Below are 18,319 nucleotides of genomic sequence, written 5' to 3'. Positions count from 1 at the left end.
AGCAGATGACTGCGTGCGTCGTCTTCTCCACCTAGAAATGGGAATGTGAAGGTCACCTCTATCCCGGATGACAAACGGAGAGCGGGGTTTTTTTTTTTTTGTTGGTAAACAAATTAATCTTTGGAAAGGTCACCATTTGTTTTACATTTTGCATCCAGTCCTTGTCATCTGGAATCCAAGATTGACTGTCACTCGGCAAGGTGGAGGGGAGCCGAGGCTGCCGCCGTCCATATCAGCATTCTTTGATGGAACTCCATGCCTGATTGAGATGCTATGGGCTGCTGGCTTACAGCTGTCGCCGGACAAGGAGGGAGGCCCAGCCCGGAATTCCAATAAGCCTGGCCGTCCAATCCTGCTCGGCACTGGCTGGCCTTTTGCCCACAAGTAAAATGCACAGCAGTTTGAGCCAGCTATTATCCGGCTCCCTTCCTTCTGTGCTGCTTCTGTTCTGCCTTTCGAAAGGCGCCGCGGTCACGCATCTCTTCTTGGCCACCCACCTGGTGCGGTAATTTGAGACAGGTCGGCTGGAAGGACAACCTACCAGAGGTCTTTCGATTAGGAAGGCTTCCCTAAGAGTCTAAATAGGCTTTTTTGAGTCCAAAATGGGAGGATTGGGGCTTTGGACCGTTGGATGGTTAACAGAAGGAGCTGCAAAGTTTCTTGCTGAAAAGTCTAGGCTGCCTTGAGCCAACTTTTCAATCTCTCTTCACTAATCAGAGGGAGGCCGGTAGCAACTTCGCAGGCTGACAAACTTAATGGGAAATGGTAGGCTTTCGCCAGCCATGCTTACTTCATCAGGTGCACAGAGTTAGGTAGGCTGATGTTGGATTTAAATTGGGGTGGGGGTGGGGGCGGGGGTGGGCGGAGGGGAGATGCAGATGCAGGCTACCTGAAAGACAAATTACAAGTGTCTTCTCAATTGGCAATTGCAATGTGCTGAGAGCCTGTTGTGTTTGTTGAGGTGGCCTGAAACCATTTGATGTATGTAAGTTCAGCTGTCTCCCCAGCTCAATTGTGCTTGTAAAATTTCTTTGTTCCGAAAGAGCTACTTTGAAATCTGTAATGGAGCGTCTTGGGAAATTAAAATGCTCGGATACTACTTTGTCCTAGTTTTGAGCCTTTGTGCAAGATTTGTGTCCATTAACTCTTCTGCATACAATCTGCCATGTTTGTCCTGCGTGGAATCCAAAGGGACGTTGCTGGCAGATCGTGGCAGGGGCCACATTGGAGAGAGACCAATGGGGAAGGACCTCTAACCTGGTGGGTGAAGACAGGTCGAGGCCTCTGACTGTGACCGGTGCTGTCGGTGTAAATGTAGAGGCAAAATAGATACCTGGGTTTTTCTTCCTTCTCTACCTCCACCCAATTTAAAACAAATAATAGTTTAGCCTCTCCATACATTTGATGTAATGAGAGGTTATACAAAAACATGGAATGGAACGGAATTCTTTATTGGCCAAGTGTGATCAGAAACACAAAGAATTTGTCTCAGATGTATAAGCTCACAGTGTACATGTAAACAGCAAGTAATAGACCATCAATCATAGTTATAATTACTAAGTTACAAACAATAATTGATAAATCATAAACCAATAGAAGATAGTAGGAAAGATGAGAAGATAAGTGGAGGTGAGAATAGGCAGTGCTGAGAGAATTAAGTGTTCAGCAGAGTGATGGCACGGAAAAACTGTCTAGTAGTAGTTTTAGCATGCAATGCTCTGGATATGCAATGAGTATCCCTATTAATAACATGTGTTATCTGAAAAAACCCTACAGATAGTCCTCATGTAGTGACCAACAACTTAGTCATTAAATGAGGCAGTCACTAAGTGGAACCCCCACCGTGTTTATGATCTGACTTCAGTTTTTCTTTGCTTTACAGACCTGCAAGGGTCATAAATGTGAGAATTGGTCGCAAAGTTACTTTTTCATCAGTGTTGTTGCTGCAAATGGTCACTAAACAAGGCAGTCGCTACACGAGAGCTGCCTGTATTGAACTCCTGATTTTTGGCTGTCGTAGACTAATATGGCTCTCCGGCTAATATTCGCCTGCTGTATGGTGATTTGGAAGAAACTGATAATTTATGTGGACTGCTAAGTATCTTGGGAAGGTACCAGATGCTTTAGTCAGCAGATGGAGAAAAGTGGAAATAGTTTCTTAAGTGGTTAAGTCTATATTAAATGCTTTTGTATATTCATATTTTGCATTCCTTTTGTATCGAATAGCTTCGGTGCCCACAATTAAAAATCTTTTCACATGAAGTGACAAAATTAAGTGTCTTTTTTTTCCCCCTCCCTTAAAAAAAACATAAAAGAGTCGAAGGGTTTCATCACAGATGGGAAGGTTTTTTTGTTTTTGTTGGCTTGCTTTCTGGCAAGGGCGATATATTTTCCATGTGTCCATAATTTTGCAGAATCATTTCCACGGGCCACTAGTAATATGAAGCCATCATCCAACTAATTTATCAGTGTCGCTAAAGAGTAGTAACTGAAACAGCCTTGCATCTGGAGCCAAATGCTTCTGCTTCTGTTCCGTCCTCAGAATTCGTCTGATTCTGGAGAAAACTTGTTGGTGAGTTGCTCAGCTGTGAACGTCGAATGTGGACAATGAAGCGGTCTCTGGTGTGCGCACATCCGGTGTCCATTTTCTGTTCTGCAGTCTGCTGGCTGCCTCCTTCACCTCCTAAAGTTGTTTTGCCTCAGTCCTGTTTTGTTCCTAACAAAAGGAAAACAATGAAAAGGGGAGGGGGGGATCCCTTTTTAAAAAAACAACTGTTCGTTTTAAATTGAACCACAGAAAAATAACCATATTGAGTGGGACATTTTTATCCACAAGAGAAATGCGCTTCAAAAGGACTAATAGAATTCTTTTGTCTCATGCCTCAAGTTAATTATACAGAGAATTGCTTGAGATAAAGAGAAAATACTTCTGCAGCACATTTCAGGCATATTATGCAGAGTAAATGTTTGCCGGCAGCCCAAATTAAGATCTCTGTTCTAACCTTTGAAAATTGTGTTCTGATGTAATGTTTCTCTCCACCAAAATGTTTTCATGATATTAGACATGTCCAATTCATTGCCTGGAAATGAGTCATTTGCTTCAGCACTACAGCAGTGTTTATCCTGTGAGCAGGATGTCGGATTTTGACCGGCTTTTCCTTTTTGGTAGAGGCCTCCGAGGCACTCCGTGTGGTCAGACAGGTCCAGATGGTTTCTGGAGAAGGAAGAAAGAGAATGGCGGCAGCGCGGCACATGAACATACGCATCGGCAGCAGCCCCAGGACGTCCACAGCCCGCCTGCCCTCCCAAAGCACTGCTGCGCCACCGCCATTCGCTTTCTTCCTTCTCCCACCGCAAAATGAAAGCGAATGGCGGCGGGGTTGCTTCGGGAGGTTGCTTCAGGCAGGCAGATGTCTTTAGCCAGGCAGGGAGGGAGGGTGGCCAGAGCGGTGGCGGCCCCTTCCACACGGCAAGGCGACCCTGGCGCACCTGTTGCTGTGGAGGCGCAGCAATCACTCAGCCAGGGCGGCCTCGGCAGGGGGTGCATATGCCTCTCCGCCCGTGCCATGTTCCACTCCGGCCGGTCACACAATTACAAGTGCAGCGACCTGCTCTTCGGCAAAATTAAGGGCTACCTGTGTTGGCCCGTCCAGGTAAGCGCCGCTGCCCAGGCCGAAGGGAATGAGCCAGTGGTGGGTTGCCCCCAGTTTGGACCAGTTCACAAGAACTGGTAGTAAAACCGGTGAAAGGCTCCATCCACTGATGTGGACGTCATCAGAAGTGATCTGTGCATGCGCAGAAGCTTCTGCACATGTGCTAAAGAGCGTGCGGGTGGGCACGATGCGAACCAGTAGTAAAGGTAAGTAAAACCCACTCCTGGAAAGCGCTGCAGGCTCTGCGGTGGCGTGGCCGGGCCTGGCCCTCTCCCCGCGTGGGGGGCTACTGCCCCACCAGCTGCCGGCAGCTTCTACCACTCTCGCTTCACTTGTTCGCCACCAGGAAGTGGCGTTGCGGCTGAGTCTCCTTCCTCCGGAGTGCCGGACTCTGGGGGCCAAGTTCCCGGAGTGGCAGTGGTCAAAGAGAGCAGGCAGGTGGCCGGGTGGGAATCCAGTGGGCTGCTTTGGAGCCCCAAGCCCCGCGGAGCCGGCACAAGAGGCACTGGTGGAAGGCAGCCTTTTCTGCAGCATCCCCCTCCCCTCTTTGGATCGCCCTGCCGGGGGGGGGCTCTGCCGTTGCAGAAACGGGGTAGGCGGTTTGTACGGAGGATTAACGGGGGATGCGCCGCTCTCCAGGATGGAGAGCGGGGCAAGAGAAGGTTCCGAGGTTCGCATGGGCAGTCTAGCCAGATGGCAGAGGGAAAGTCAAATCATTGGGGGTTGCAGAAGGGCAGAATGAGCCACGCCCACAGAACTGGTAGCGAAAATTTTTAGATTTCACCACTGCCCCATAGTACCCTGTTTCCCCGAACATAAGACATCCCCTGATAATAAGCCCAATCGGGCTTTTGAGCACATGTGCAAAAATAAGCCTCCCCCGAAAATAAGCCCTCCCCGAAAATATTTAAACGCACAGCTGGAAATTAGGTAAGATAACAAGCGGAGCCCCATGTTGCTCCACACACCCCAAAATAATAAGACCTCCCTGAAAATAAGACCAAGCGCTTATTTCGCGGTTCAAAAAAATATAAGACAGGGTCTTATTTTTTGGGAAACACGGTATATTCCATACTCCTAAACCGTGAAACCTGAGCCTGTACCAATTTTTGGGTGGTTAGTATCAAATCATATTTTGTTACCTTAAAAATGTTCCTAGACATAAGTGGTCCATGCAATCATCAGCTTAGCAGCTGAAACAGGACATGTTTTTTCTCTTCATTTAGGCACCGACGCAGAAGATTGCAAAAGGTGTGACAGTCAGCAACCTTTCCATAGCTCCACCAGCCTCCTATTTCAGCAACATTCGCTCTGCCGTGCCTATTTCTGAGAAGGATGCAGGGAAAGGTCAGCCTTGGCCACTTCATTCTGCTGGGCCCATTCGCAGTCTTTGCCTCTGCAAATATAACATATTGGCCAGGGAGATTGTTGGCTCTGACCATTGGACAGCCACTAGCTGCACATAGAACATAGAATAATAGGGTTGGAAGCAGTGGTGAAATGTAAATTTCATTACTACCGGTTCTGTGGGTGTGGCTTGATGGGGGAGGGGGTTAATATGTCTGAGTGGGTGTGGCCAACTTTTTTTTTTTAACTTTTAAAACCATTTTTCTACAACCTCTTCGGGTGATGGAGATGGGTGGTTCGGGGAACCGGTAGCGAAAATCCCTGCGCTGCCCCCATTGCCCAGCTGAGCCGCGCAATCATCAGGGGCTTTTTTTTTTATTTTTAAAAGCATTTTTTCTACAACCTCTTTGGCCGAAAAAATGCTTTTAAAAGTAAAAAAAAAAGCCTCTGATGATCGCGCGGCTCAGCTGGGATCGTCAGAGGCTTTAAAAAAAACAAAGAAAGCCTCTGCTGATCAGACAAGTCAGCTGGGATCGTCAGAGGCTTTTAAAAGCACTTTTTTTTACAACCTCTTCGGCCGAAGACGTTGTAGAAAAAATGGTTTTAAAAGTAAAAAAAAAAAAAAAAGTTGGCCACACCCACTCAGTCATATTACCCCCCCACCAAGCCACGCCCACAGAGCCGGTAGTAACAAATTTTACATTTCACTACTGCTTTGAAGTAATGTGTGAAACCTTGTGTCTTCCTAGGCATCCTAAATCTAATCGAAAGAGGACTCATTCCACGTGCTGCTAGGATTACTTTAGAGAAGCCACCCATTCTGCCAAAACCTGTTCCTCTCCATGAATTTCAGACAAAGTACAAGAAGGTTGACGCAGGTAGGTCAAGCAGCCAAGTAGGTGCCTCCCACAGTTGAAAGGCAAATAGCCACTATACTGCAATGCTCTCTACATGGGGCTCCCCTTGAGGAGCACCCGGAGGCTCCAAATGGTCCAGAATGCGGCTGCGCGGGTGATTACGGGAGCGACGTGGCGTTCCCATGTAACACCTCTCCTGCGCGAGCTGCACTGGCTCCCGGTGATCTTCCAGGTGCGCTTTAAGGTGTTGGTTCACATCTTTAAAGCGCTCCATTGCTTAGGGCCAGGGTACTTACGAGACCGCCTGTGCTACCGATAACCTCCCACCGGCCAATACGCTTTCACAGAGAGGGCCTCCTCAGGGTGCCGTCGGTTAAGCAATGTCGGCTGGCGGCCCCCAGGGGGAGAGCCTTCTCTGTGGGGGCACCCGCCCTGTGGAATGAGCTACCTCCTGGAATACGACTGATCCCGGACCTCCGGACCTTCCGTAAGGCCCTGAAGATTTATTTATTCCAGCAAGCCGGCCTAGCCTAAATGGTTTTTAATGGGATTTTTAAATTTTATAGACTTGGGGTCTTAAATTGGGAGGCCGATTGATTTAATCTCTTTTAATTATCTTAACTTTTGTATTGTATGTATTTTAATTTTGGCTGTTCACCGCCCTGAGTCCCTTTGGGAGAAGGGCGGTATACAAATTAAATTAAAATAAAATAAAATAAATAAACTGTCGTTTGGTAATGCGCGAAGATTCCTTGGTTATCCTCAGGGATTTGAAACTTGAAAGCCCAAAAGGAATCAAGAAGAAGAAGAAGAAATAGAAACCTTCTATTTCTTCCCACTTGAAGCCCCAGGGGTGTTTCCTTAGCAGTGCACCCGTTAACAGAATAACAGAGTTGGAAGGGACCTTGGAGGTCTTCTAGTTCAGCTCCTTGCTCAAGCAGCAGACCCTATACCCGTGATGCTTAACCTTTTCGGTGCGGAGTGCCCAAAGCGCGCACACATGCGTGAATGCACACCCGCGTGCCCGAACCCCCAAAATGCAATGCAAGCACCCTCCTGCGCATGTGCCCCGGCCCCCTGCACCTCGTTTTGGCTTCCAGGTTGGTGCAGGAGGCTTTCCAGGCCCAAAACGGGGCATGTGCCCCGTTTTGGGCCTGGAAAGCCTCCTGCACCAACCTGGAAGCCAAAACGAGGCGCAAGGGCACCACATGAGTCCCGTCCGCACCCCATTTTGGGCCTGGAAAGCCCCCTGCACCAACCTGCATCCCTTCACGCATGCGCCCCTCGCCCCGCACATGGGTGGTAGAGACCGAAAACCAGCTGGCTGGCGGGAGGCACACACGCATGCGTGATGGAGCTGGTCTGGGCAACGTCTGGTGTGCCCACAGAGTGCCACCTGCATGCCACCTGTGGCATGTGTTCCATAGGTTCGCCATCCCGGGCCCTATACCATTCCGGACAAATAGCTGTCCAATTTCTTCTTAAAAACCTCCAGTGATGGAGCACCCACAATTTCTGAAGGCAAGCCGTTCCACAGGTTGATTGTTCTCACCGTCAGGAAATTTCTCCTTAATTCTAGGTTGCTTCTCTCCCAGATTAGTTTCCATCCATTGTTTCTTGCCTTGTCTTCTGGTGCTTTGGAAAATAGTTTGACCCCCTTGCCTTTATTGGGACCCTGTTATCATGTTTTATTAGAGGGTTAATCTCTAACCTGTTGGTTGGCTATGATTGTGGGTTTGTTCCAGGGGTGAAATGCTCCTGGTTTGGACCGGATCGCCTGATCCGGTAGCAATGGCGGTGGGTGGTTCGAAGAACTGGTAGCAAAAATCCCTCCCCCTCATGCCCAGCTGAGCCGCGCGATCATAGGAGGCTTTTTTTTTTAATTTTTAAAAGCATTTTTTTCTACAACCTCTTCAGCCGAAAAAATGCTTTTAAAAGTAAAAAAAAAAAAAGCCTCTGATGATCGTGCGGCTCAGCTGGGATCGTCAGAGGCTTTTTAAATCATTTTGTCTACAACCTCTTCAGCTGAAGAGGTTGTAGAAAAAATGTTTTTAAAAGAAAAAAAGCCTCTGCCGATCAGGCAACTCAGCTGGGATGTCAGAGGCTTTTAAAAGCATTTTTTTACAACCTCTTTGGCCGAAGAGGTTGCAAAAAAAAATGGTTTTAAAAGTTTTTTTTTAAAAAAAAGTTGGCCACACCCACCCAGTCACATTACCCCCCCAAGCCACGCCCACAGAACCGGTAGTAACAAATTTTACATTTCAACACTGGTTTGTTCGTTGTTTAATGTAGGCAAGAAAAATAGATCAGATCTCAGTTCAACATGGCTTTTGGGGTGGCAAAATTATATGTCTGAGGATTTTGAGCACCCTGACCTTTTCTTTTCCTGGAAGGTTTTCAAAGCCGCTTTATCTGTGCCATAGAGGGGGCTCGGCAGAGCGAGAAGGTAGAAGTGGCTCCCCTCCCCTCTCAGAAGCCCACCCAGGTCTCCGAGCACCCAGCAGAAGGTGGAAAGGAGAAGAAAGGAACCAAGGGGAGCATCGCACCCCCACCATCCTGCATCTCCGTCATTTCCTCCAAGAAACTCAAACAGCAGCAGCTACTTCAGGCCATGAGACTAAGGGAGTCAGCCGCCTCTTCGGTTTGCTTGGCAAAGGTACATGTCTATGGAGATCCTCCGTCATCCAGGTCATGGTTGTCCCACAGGTGCTTTTTCTTTTCTTTTTCAAGAGGCAACTGGACTTTCTGGTTTTTCTTTGAAGACGTTTTGCTTCTCATCCTAGAAGCTTCTTCAGCTCTGACTGAATGGTGGGGAATGGAAGGATTTATACTCCTTGCAGACAGCTGGACATTTGCATTCTTTTAGCGGGTCATTAAAGTCACCTGGAGGTTTATCTGTGTCCTCAGGGTCACCTGAATAGTGCAAATGGGTGTGGAGCCTTCTTGGAACTGCTGAAAGGACTGTGTTGTAGACTGGAGATAGACGATGTTGTATCCTTCCCCCTCTGTTGAGGGAGGGCTGTTCAATTTTGACATAGATGGCCTCTTTGACCCCTCTTTCAAACCAGCAGTCCGCTCTGTCCAAAATATGGACTTTGTTGTCTTCCAAAGAGTGGCCTTTGCCTTTTAAAAGCAGATGGACTGCTGAATCTAGTCTTGATGTGTTTGTTCTCCTATGTTGTGCCCTGCGTTTATGAAGTGGTTGTTTTGTTTCCCCAATGTACAGATCTGCACATATTTCACTGCATTGTACTGCCTATACCACGTTGCTCATTTTCTGTCTGGGTGTTTTATCCTTGGGGTGGACAAATCCTTCCATTCCACACCATCCAGTCAGAGCTGAAGAAGCTTCTTGGATGAGAAGCGAAACGTCTTCAAAGAAAAACCAGAAAGTCCAGTTGCCTCTTGAAAAAAAAGCACCTTTGGGACGTTGGCAAAGGTACGAGAGTCCCACGTAAGATTTCTGGGCCTTGATGGAACAACTTCCTGCGGCTACACACAGGCATTTTAGGTCTTACCAAGTTTTATGTAACTTCAGATATGATCACATTACGTACATTTTAGATATCATCAGATCAGGGGTGAAATCCGAAATTTTTCCCTACCAGTTCTGTGGGCGTGCCTTGGTGAGCGTGGCAGGGGAAGGATACTGCAAAATCCCCATTCCCTCCCCACTCTGGGGCCAGCCAGAGGTGGTATTTTCTGGTTCTCCAAACTACTCAAAATTTCCGCTACCGGTTCTCTAGAACCTGCTGGATTTCACCCCTGCGTCACATTTTTATAAATTTTAGACGTTACCACATACTACACAATTTTAGATAGTACCACATTTACAGCCTAAACAGAGATTGTTCCTTTTGGGTTTTAATCATGGGTTCTAGTCAGGTTGTTTTATAGACGTGCAGTTCAGGGACTGCTCAAAGTTACGGCAGTGCTGAAAAAAATAATTTTACAGCCATTTGCAACCTTCCCACCAGTGCCCCTCAGTCACATGATCCCCATCACAATCATAGTTCACATTATCCAATGCCTGACCTGTGATTTTTTTCCCCCCTTGCAGAGCAGAGAAACTGGACTCTCCTGTTGCAATGTTGCAATGTTGCATTCTCTTCTTCTCCAAACTTTCTAATCTTCTTTCGGGAGGGGAGCACAGTCAGGGAAAGGAGAGATTACCTACAGAAATCACTTGCTTTTTTTTTATCTACCCCCGCAGAGCAGAGAGAGTGGAGAGGAAGGGATTTCAAGAGCACAAGCTGTGCATAGCATGCCCATAACTCCCAGCCCTAGGCTGCAGTGTGATCACATTGCTTTTGATAGCAATAACACTTAGAGTTATATACCATTTCACAGTGCTTTACGGCCCTCTCTAAGCATTTTACAGAATCAGCCTCTTGCCCCCAACCATCTGGGTCCTCATTTTACCAACCTCGGAAGGATGGAAGGCTGAGTTAACTTTGAGCCGGTCAGGATCAAACTCCTGGCAATGGACAGAGTTAGCCTGCAATACTGCATTCTAATCACTGCGCTATCGCGGCTCTTTTTTTTTTTTTTATTAAAAAGTTTTTAAAAATTTAAAAATATTTTCCTATCCCCCCTCCCTCCCCAGCCCTCCCCCCCCCCCGACTTCCCAGAGCAAAATACAGGGTATAGCATTTAACAGTCATATACTAACATATGCTAACTATCTATAGACTCCTATCTCCCTCTTGTACTTTTAACTCCCCTTTTACATGACTAGATTTAAATACTTTCTAAAATCTCTTTATTCGTTCATAAACTATTTGAAACTTTTTAATCCGATATTTGTTTTGAATATAGTCAATCCATCTTCTCCATTCCAAAATATATTTTTCATTTGAATGGTCCTTCAAATACGCTGAAATTTTGGCCATCTCTGCTAAATTCACTACTTTTAGTGTCCATTCTTCAATAGTAGGCTATCACGGCTCTTGATGTCCTAGAGAAGAGGGGACTGACTTATTCTTCAAAGGCAGCATAAGATTAGTCCCTAAAGAGAGATCCAACCTAGACGTAAGGAGAAGTTTTCTGACACTGAGAACATTAATCAATAGAATAACTTGCCTCCTGGAGTTATGTCTGCTCCATCGCTGAAGGTGTACAAGAACAGAGTGGGATGGTTTCAGGTCTCCTGCCTTGGGCAGGAGGTAAGACTAGAAGGCCTCCAAGGCCCCTCCTGTATTTTAATTTTCTCTCCAATGTAATTTACTGGTTTCTCTAGATTTAGATTCACAGAGGGCTCAGGATTTGCTTCTCGTACTGATCTCAAACTGCAATAAAGTGACTCACCACAGCCATTTTAGTACAACTGTCAATTTTCCTTATTGATTCCTAAGTTTTGTGACCCATCTTTCCTTCAGTGCCCCACCAGAATGAGCTACAGATAGTCCTCGACTTAAAACAGTTTGTTTAGTGACTGTTCAAAGGTGCAAATGCTCTGAGAAAAAATGACTTATGAGCGTTTTTCAGACTTACAACCATTGCAGCATCCCCATGCTCACGTGACCAACATTCAGACGCTCGGCAACTGACTCACATTTATGACGGTTGCAGTGTCCCTTTTTGCAACCTTCTGACAAGCAAAGTCAACGGGGAAGCCTGATTCGTTTAATAACCGTGCTACTAACTCCACAACTGCAGCGTTTCACTAAGCAACTGTGGCCAGAAAGGTCTTAAAATTGGACAAAACTCACTTAACAACTATCTCACTTAGCAACAGAAATTTTGGGCTCATTTATGGTTGTAAGTTGAGGACTGCCTGTACATGAGAAGACCGCGTATCTCCACTGCTCCTGGGGAGGTGGGGGGCACTTTTTCATATCAGTCCGTCTTCTTTCTCTCCCTCCTTCTCTTTAGACCCCAGAAGCGATCCCGCCGGAGACCTTCAAGAAGGTGGCTTTTGAGTTTGAAATCCCCGTCTGCAAAGGCGTCCTTGACTACGCGGCCTCCGACCTGGTTCAGTTCAAGCAGTACTGCTGCCTCCTCTGGGGAAGCGTCTTCTCCTTCCTGCAGCAAGTGGAGGTTCTGATGAAGGAGTACGCCATTCCTCTGGCCATCGTCATGGGGAAGAAAGTGATGGACCTGGTCCCGGATTTTGAGCTAAACCAGAGAGCCACCCGGGAGGAAATCCTCTCGGTCTTAAAGAACGTCTCCACCGTTCAGAAATTTTTAAAGCAGCCTGGCCGGAGATACAAAGGCCAAAACGGGACCGAAAAAGCCGCCATCAAGATCCAGGCAACATGGAAGTGCTACAAATTGAGAAAATCCTACATTGGATTCAGGCATCGGCAGTGGGCCTCGGGCATCATTGCCATTTCTTGGTTGATCCACGTTCACTTGCAGCGTGTCCGAAAGACCCTGAAGGAGTCTCGGCAGAAACACCTGGAGAACTTCCACCTCAGGACCAAGGTAGTTGCTTGGCCCCTTTGTCTCAGCATCCGTGCACAATGATTGCAATCAAATGTTCCTTCCCCCCCGCCCTATTCAACACTACCCTTGTCCAAGCATATTTTACGCATCATTAAATGTGCAGCCTTTGGTGGCTACAGTCTGCCTCCATTCCCCCCCTCCCTCCCCTTTGAACAACTGCTGCTTTTCCTTTGCGGTGTGAAATGGAGAAAACAAAATCCCTCTGATTTGACTTGGGTCCTTCTTGTCAAAAAATGGGATTTGGTAGGTTTGCAATAGACAGCTTTTGATTGTATTTAGCACCATGCTTCTTAAGAGTTGTTTTGAGGAATCACTTCGGTTCTGCTCTCTTTTTAGTTTTTCTGACTTCAGGTTTAAAAGGCACAACCCAGAAAGAGGGGAGGGGGGTGAGACGGGGGGGGGGCACATGCATTAATAGCCAGACTGTTGCTTCTGGAAATAGTAGCGGTCGGTGGTACCTGTCAACTGTCCAGCTTCTGCCAATGCCAAGCCCTGGACATCATTACGCCATCTCCTTCCCTGCCTCTGTCCTCTCCTTCCAATTTTACTAGATACCTGTACAGTACTACCATACTTTCAGTTTTATCCGTAGATTATTTTTACTTTTTATGCCATTTATAGCCTGCCTTTCTGGATCAGGTAAACTACACAAAGGGTCTAGCAGAAGTTTTAAAAACAAACTCCCAGGATGCTGTAAATTGAGGTCCACACATCAGTGCCTGAGATTGAGAAACTCTGCCTGTGGGTTTTAAAGGCCAGCACTTCTAGCAATCTCTGGCAGCTGCTGGATTTTGCATCGGTGGAAATTTCAGGGTTCAAGGGCAGCTCCGCACAGAGCACATTGCGGTAGTCAAGATGGTGTAGTCACGGCATGGATTCCGTGTTCCCGAGAGACAGTTTGGTGTGGCCCTGCCTCCTCCAGCAGCAAAGGCAGTGCCCTCTTCCCACCTCCTCTCTTCCGCAGTCCCTCTCCCCTACTCTTCCGTTACAACACAATACCGTGCACTTGATTTGTGGCCCACAAAAACAATCTCCCTCGCCTCTGTGGCAGTCACTACTTTGTCAGAAAGTACTTAAGTTTGCAGACAAGCTTTTAATTAGTGATCACCATTTCATTTATGTTTGCTTTCTCTCTCTCTCTCTCTCTCTCTCTTTTTTTTTCATTCATATTCTGTTAATTAAGTGATCAGCCTCTAATCTTCCCCTGCCAGTAGCTTCATGTAGCCATCTAATTAAATTAATTGGGGAAGATGTTTTAAGTATGTGATTAAATCAATTAATATAATTTATGCCTGGCTTAACTGTACAGTGGGAAAAAAGGGAGGAGGGGGAACAGCTGAAGTTCGGCTGGGTTGCATCCGCGGCAGGTCCCTCCTGTCACTGATCAATGCCTTTTCTTGATTTTTAGCATCTGGCCGCCAACTGGAATCGCATCAGGAGCTCTAGGAGGACGATTATCCATATCCCATCGTTAGGTAGAATGCTTTTGTCTCTGGGTCTATCAGCAACCCCTATTACACACCGCATTATGACTCCTTGATTGAGTTCAAGGAAGGCCTTGTTTTATTCAAATTGGTCTCGGCAGGAAAATGTTGTCGACATGATGAGAGTAATAACGCAGGGCCTTCACTTGAAACGGCGGCGTTTAATTTGGGGATTAAGCAAATAAAGTCATTATGTAGAGGCCGCTATTCAGCGGAGAGGTGATTTGCGGTAATTCGCTTCCCTCTGTATGAAATGAACTAAAAAGTTGTATTCTCTCCCCCCTCCCGCCCCCTTTTCCTTCCCTCGCTGCCCTCCCCTTAGAACACCCTCCCCTCCCCCGGTACCCCCAGCCTCACAGACACCCTGTTCTTCTCGCCTTCCGCGAGGAGGGGATGTGGGTTTGCTGGCTTGGGTGCTATTGCGCCGATAAGCCAGGATGCTGTTTGCACCCTGCTTTTAATCAAATGTGCAGTCAAAATGATAAGCCGCATTCTCTGAAATTATTTAGTTCTAATTACGAGCAGATGGGAGGGTTTATTTGCACCTTGGGCGCCTCAGCAAAAGGAAATGCTGTGGTGAACAAGAATAATTAAGAAGTTGAATAGTGGGGTGGTTTTTGTGTGTTTGTGTGTGCGCTTAAATAATCTGCAGCTCCATGTTAATTAGCACTCGGGTAATTATTTAATTACATTTATGAATTGGGGGGCCTTAAGAGCCGTTTCCCTGTGCAGCAGTGGGGGTTTGTCAATAAAAGATGTTTCTCAAAAGGATCTTTCTAGGAAATGGCTGGAACAGAGGCCCACCTTTTAAAAGAAACCAGCTATCTTTCTTCTAATTGGGGGGTGTACAGAAAATGTCTGTAGAGGAAGATATCCGAGCGGCCTTTCTTTTGATTGCAGCCCTCTCTGGCTGCGGCTGCTGCTGCGGCTGTAGCGTTTACAGAGGTTCACTGAACAGTTGATGGAAGGGCATCTCTGAGCATCTTTGGCCATCGCCCCCATAGCCCTGCTCTTCTCCAGACCCCCTGTAAAGTCTCAAGTGAAGCTTCCGGTATGTTTAGTCAGTGTTTATTTCAGTCAAAGGCCAGAGGCCAGAGCAAGTTAAAAACACTCAAGCAATATCCAGTTAAAAATTCTAGAATTAAATAGCAATAGATAAAATTTATTTATTTACTTATTTATTTGTTCGATTTATATGCCGCCCTTCTCCGGAGACTCAGGGCGGCTTACAATGCGTTAAGCAATAGCCTTCATACTTTTGAATATATCTGCTTAGTAGGGCTTTCGCCCCCCCCCCCCCCAAGCAGTGGTTTTTTTTTATACAAAGTCAGCTTATTGCCCCCACAATCCGGGTCCTCATTTTACCTACCTCGGAAGGATGGAAGGCTGAGTCAACCTTGAGCCTAGTGAGATTTGAACTCGCAGTATTTGCAGGCAGCTGGCAGCTAAGTGCTACTTAACAGCACTTTAGTCCGCTGTGCCACTAAGGCTCCTAGATCAAAATCTAGATCAAAATCACAATTTGGCATCCCATCTGTCAGTTGCACACGAGCAAAACGCAGCATGGCCTAACTATAATATCAATCCTTAAACTGTGAGGCCCGTAGTCATTAAATACTAAAATGCAAGAGAGTGGTAATGCAAAAGGGTTTGCTGCATTACTTGCATAAAATAGTTATGATGGATTAATCACCTGTTTCCGATGAATTCCCATTGCTGCTGTGCAGAATTTAGCCACCTGCGCTGAAGTTTGCGGTGTGCACATCACAAAATTTTTCTTTCCTTTCTTTTTTTTTAAAAAAACAAACTTTCTACTGCTTTTGATTGACATGCAAGCAGCATTTTAGAACATCCTTAGTTTCTTAAAACCAGATATAGGCAACACCTCATCTCTCCTTCCAGGAATCCTGACTTGGATACAGTAAAAAGGCAGGGAGGCTTTTCAGGAAGTGAAAATGGGTTAATAGTCTTGACATCATTTATTTTCCCTTTCGGTGAACAAATGTCACAAATGCAAAATCTGCAAAAATATTAATCTCTTTTAAATAAATTATTGCTCTTTTTTTGAAGACATTTTAGGCAGAAAATAACATGATCAAATATAACTAGAGAACCATAATCTTTGGCATACTTGCAGTTTTAATAAATGTTAGATTTGATAGATTTGAGAATATATGTCTTTGCCCAATCTGGGAAGGACAGTTTTGTAATTCCAAGGAATAAAATAGCCTTAGATGGAAATAATGCAGCTGAGTTCAAAGGGTCCTGAGTCCCAGTTCCTGGAGGAACAAACTATAGCTGGAATGTGTGGCTTTCTGCTGCTACTGTCGCCACATTTGAGAGTCCTTGACTGATGCCGCTAATAATAAAATAATAAAATAATAATAATAAAATAAAAGAGCCTTGGTAGTACTAGGGTTTAAGGCACCCTGTTATTAAGCTGCTTAAGACCAGCTGCCTGCAATTACTGCAGGTTCGAATCTCTCCAGGCTCAAGGTTGACTCAGCCTTCCATCCTTTCAAAGGTAGGTGAAATGAGGACCCAGTTTGTGGGGGCAATAAGCTGACTTTGTATAAATATACAAAAGGATGAAGGCTATTGCTGAGCACATTGTAAGCCGCCCTGAGTCTTCGGAGAAGGGCGGCATATAAATCAAATTAAAAAAAAAAAAAATCACTTTTTTTTTAACCAAACCTGCAATGGTATATATATATACAGTACATGCTTATTCTGAAGTAACATTTGTTAATATGTTAATACACTTTTTTCCCTTTTAGTCAAGCTTTTTTTTAAATCTCCCAAAAGGGTACTTAAACATGTTTACAGAATGTTTTTTTAATTGTCCTCTTAGGTCAACAGCTTCATCTTTAGGCTGAAGTTATATGTGGTATGGGATGCTTCCCTATAAAACTCTGTAGGAAGAGGTTAGAGTTAGGCTTCCTGAGATCATCAAATAGTATTTAGGATTTTGAGATCCAGGTTCAGGTCTTCCCTCAACCACAGAAGCTCCTCCCAGCCCATCCTACCTCACAGGGTTGTAGGTGGCAAAAATGCCATGAACGCTGACTTGAGCTCTTGGAGAAACGTTGGGATCTATATCTAACAAGAACAGAATTGTTGTTTCAAAAAGTCAGATTTTATTTCTTTCATTTTATTTATTTGATTTTTATCCAGCCTTTATTTCTTTATAAGTAACTCAAGGCAATTTTAAAGTACAGGTAGACCTTGACTTATGACCACATTTGAGCCCAACATTTCTGTTGCTAAGTGAGGCATCTGTTAAATGAGGTTTGCCCCATTTTATGACCTTTCTTGCCACAGTTGTTAACTGAATCACTGCAGCTGTTAAGTTAGTGACATGGTTGTTAAGTGAGTTTGGCTTCCGTATTGACTTTGCTTGTCAGAATGTCGCAAAAGGACCCCGGGATACTGCAACCGTCATAAATATGAGCCAGTAAGATGGCATCATCTTAAAATGGAGACGGGAAGCTGGATTAGAGACCAAAATCAAAAACCAAACAAAATGGTTCCCTGCATTGTACTGTGTGCATTTGCAGACATAATGATTTGATGCCAGCGTTTTGCATAGTTTCATCTTCATTCAGGAGCTGTTGTTTGCAAACTCTAGTTGCATTTCATGAAGGTCAAGGAATAAAGTCAACTAACTAACTAACTAACTAACTAGCTTTCTCTTACAAGTGTGTGCATGCCTGTTGGCCCAATACAAACTTTTTATATTCAAAAAATAAAGCTACCCTTGAATACATTTAGTGATTAATTATTCTTCAGTTTGTGCTATATTAACCAATAATGACACTGCAGTATTTCATGAGCCTGTATAAAAAGCTTGTGAAAATGAAAACTTTGAAATGATCATTGGAAAGTCATTTCCTGCGATCCATTGATACCGAAGAGCCATCACTTGGTTGAATTTATGACAGAATAATATTTTGTGGCTTGAAGAAGTGTTTTTACTGAGATGTTGCTTTCGGTTTAAATTCCCCCACATTAGAAATGCTCTTAAATTGAAAGTTGGGGATATATTCTTAATCTATGGGAATCTTTTCATTTTTTCTCTTTTCTGATTATTCAGGACCTCAAACAAATAATACAGTTTAATAACAGACTGTATAATTAGAATAATAGGAAATAGACAAAGGTTGTATCCTACCACTTCTCAAATGAATATGGGCATTTTTAAAACAAATGTGAACATTCTATTCCATTATTTTTTGAATTGTATTGATATGAAAGAGCTTTCATCAAATTAAAATGTGGCCTTTTGGGGGGGTTACTTACTAATGATACGAACAGTTCTGCCCCATAGCAGTTGGTGGGACTCGATCCAATGGATGATTTTGCAGGCTTTTTCTTCTGCCATATAATGCACTAATGTCCTACCTATTTGAATGCTACTTTAACTGCTGAATAAGAGGTCTAGTTATCAATATTACAAACCTGGGAGAAGTTGCAAAAGAAAACCCAGCCAACTCTAGCTCAGCGTTTCTCAACTTCAACAACTTTAAATAGG

At 45.0% G+C, this 18,319-nt stretch overlaps 1 protein-coding gene and 1 long non-coding RNA gene across 8 annotated transcripts in view; one reads left to right on the top strand and one right to left on the bottom strand.

Annotated features, from left to right (window-relative positions):
* IQCH (IQ motif containing H) overlaps positions 1 to 18,319 on the top strand; it is a 128,152-nt gene that overhangs the window by 23,001 nt on the left and 86,832 nt on the right. For 5 of the 7 annotated variants that reach the window (XR_015729730.1, XM_034435468.2, XM_034435466.2 and 2 more), the window contains 5 exons: positions 4,880 to 5,000; positions 5,750 to 5,878; positions 8,251 to 8,513; positions 11,732 to 12,283; positions 13,713 to 13,779. Coding sequence is in view for 6 of the 7 variants with exons in the window: in XM_034435468.2 (XP_034291359.2) it covers positions 4,880 to 5,000; positions 5,750 to 5,878; positions 8,251 to 8,513; positions 11,732 to 12,283; positions 13,713 to 13,779 (1,132 nt within the window). In the remaining variant the exon portion in view is untranslated. Of the gene's footprint in view, positions 1 to 2,414; positions 2,573 to 4,879; positions 5,001 to 5,749; positions 5,879 to 8,250; positions 8,514 to 11,731; positions 12,284 to 13,712; positions 13,780 to 18,319 lie in introns of those variants that run through there. The other 2 variants (XM_087877761.1, XM_087877760.1) reach the window with 1 other exon arrangement.
* Positions 1,432 to 3,214, bottom strand: LOC148112140 (uncharacterized). Its single transcript, XR_015729732.1, has 2 exons — positions 3,003 to 3,214; positions 1,432 to 2,716 (listed from the first exon to the last, which is right to left on the bottom strand). It is a non-coding gene; the product is annotated as an uncharacterized LOC148112140 (long non-coding RNA).

This window comes from Pantherophis guttatus, chromosome 13 (genome assembly GCF_059756535.1).
Source record: "Pantherophis guttatus breed Tessera chromosome 13, ASM5975653v1, whole genome shotgun sequence".
Taxonomy (NCBI): Eukaryota; Metazoa; Chordata; class Lepidosauria; order Squamata; family Colubridae; genus Pantherophis; species Pantherophis guttatus.
This window is presented reverse-complemented; position numbering and strand designations above follow the sequence as displayed.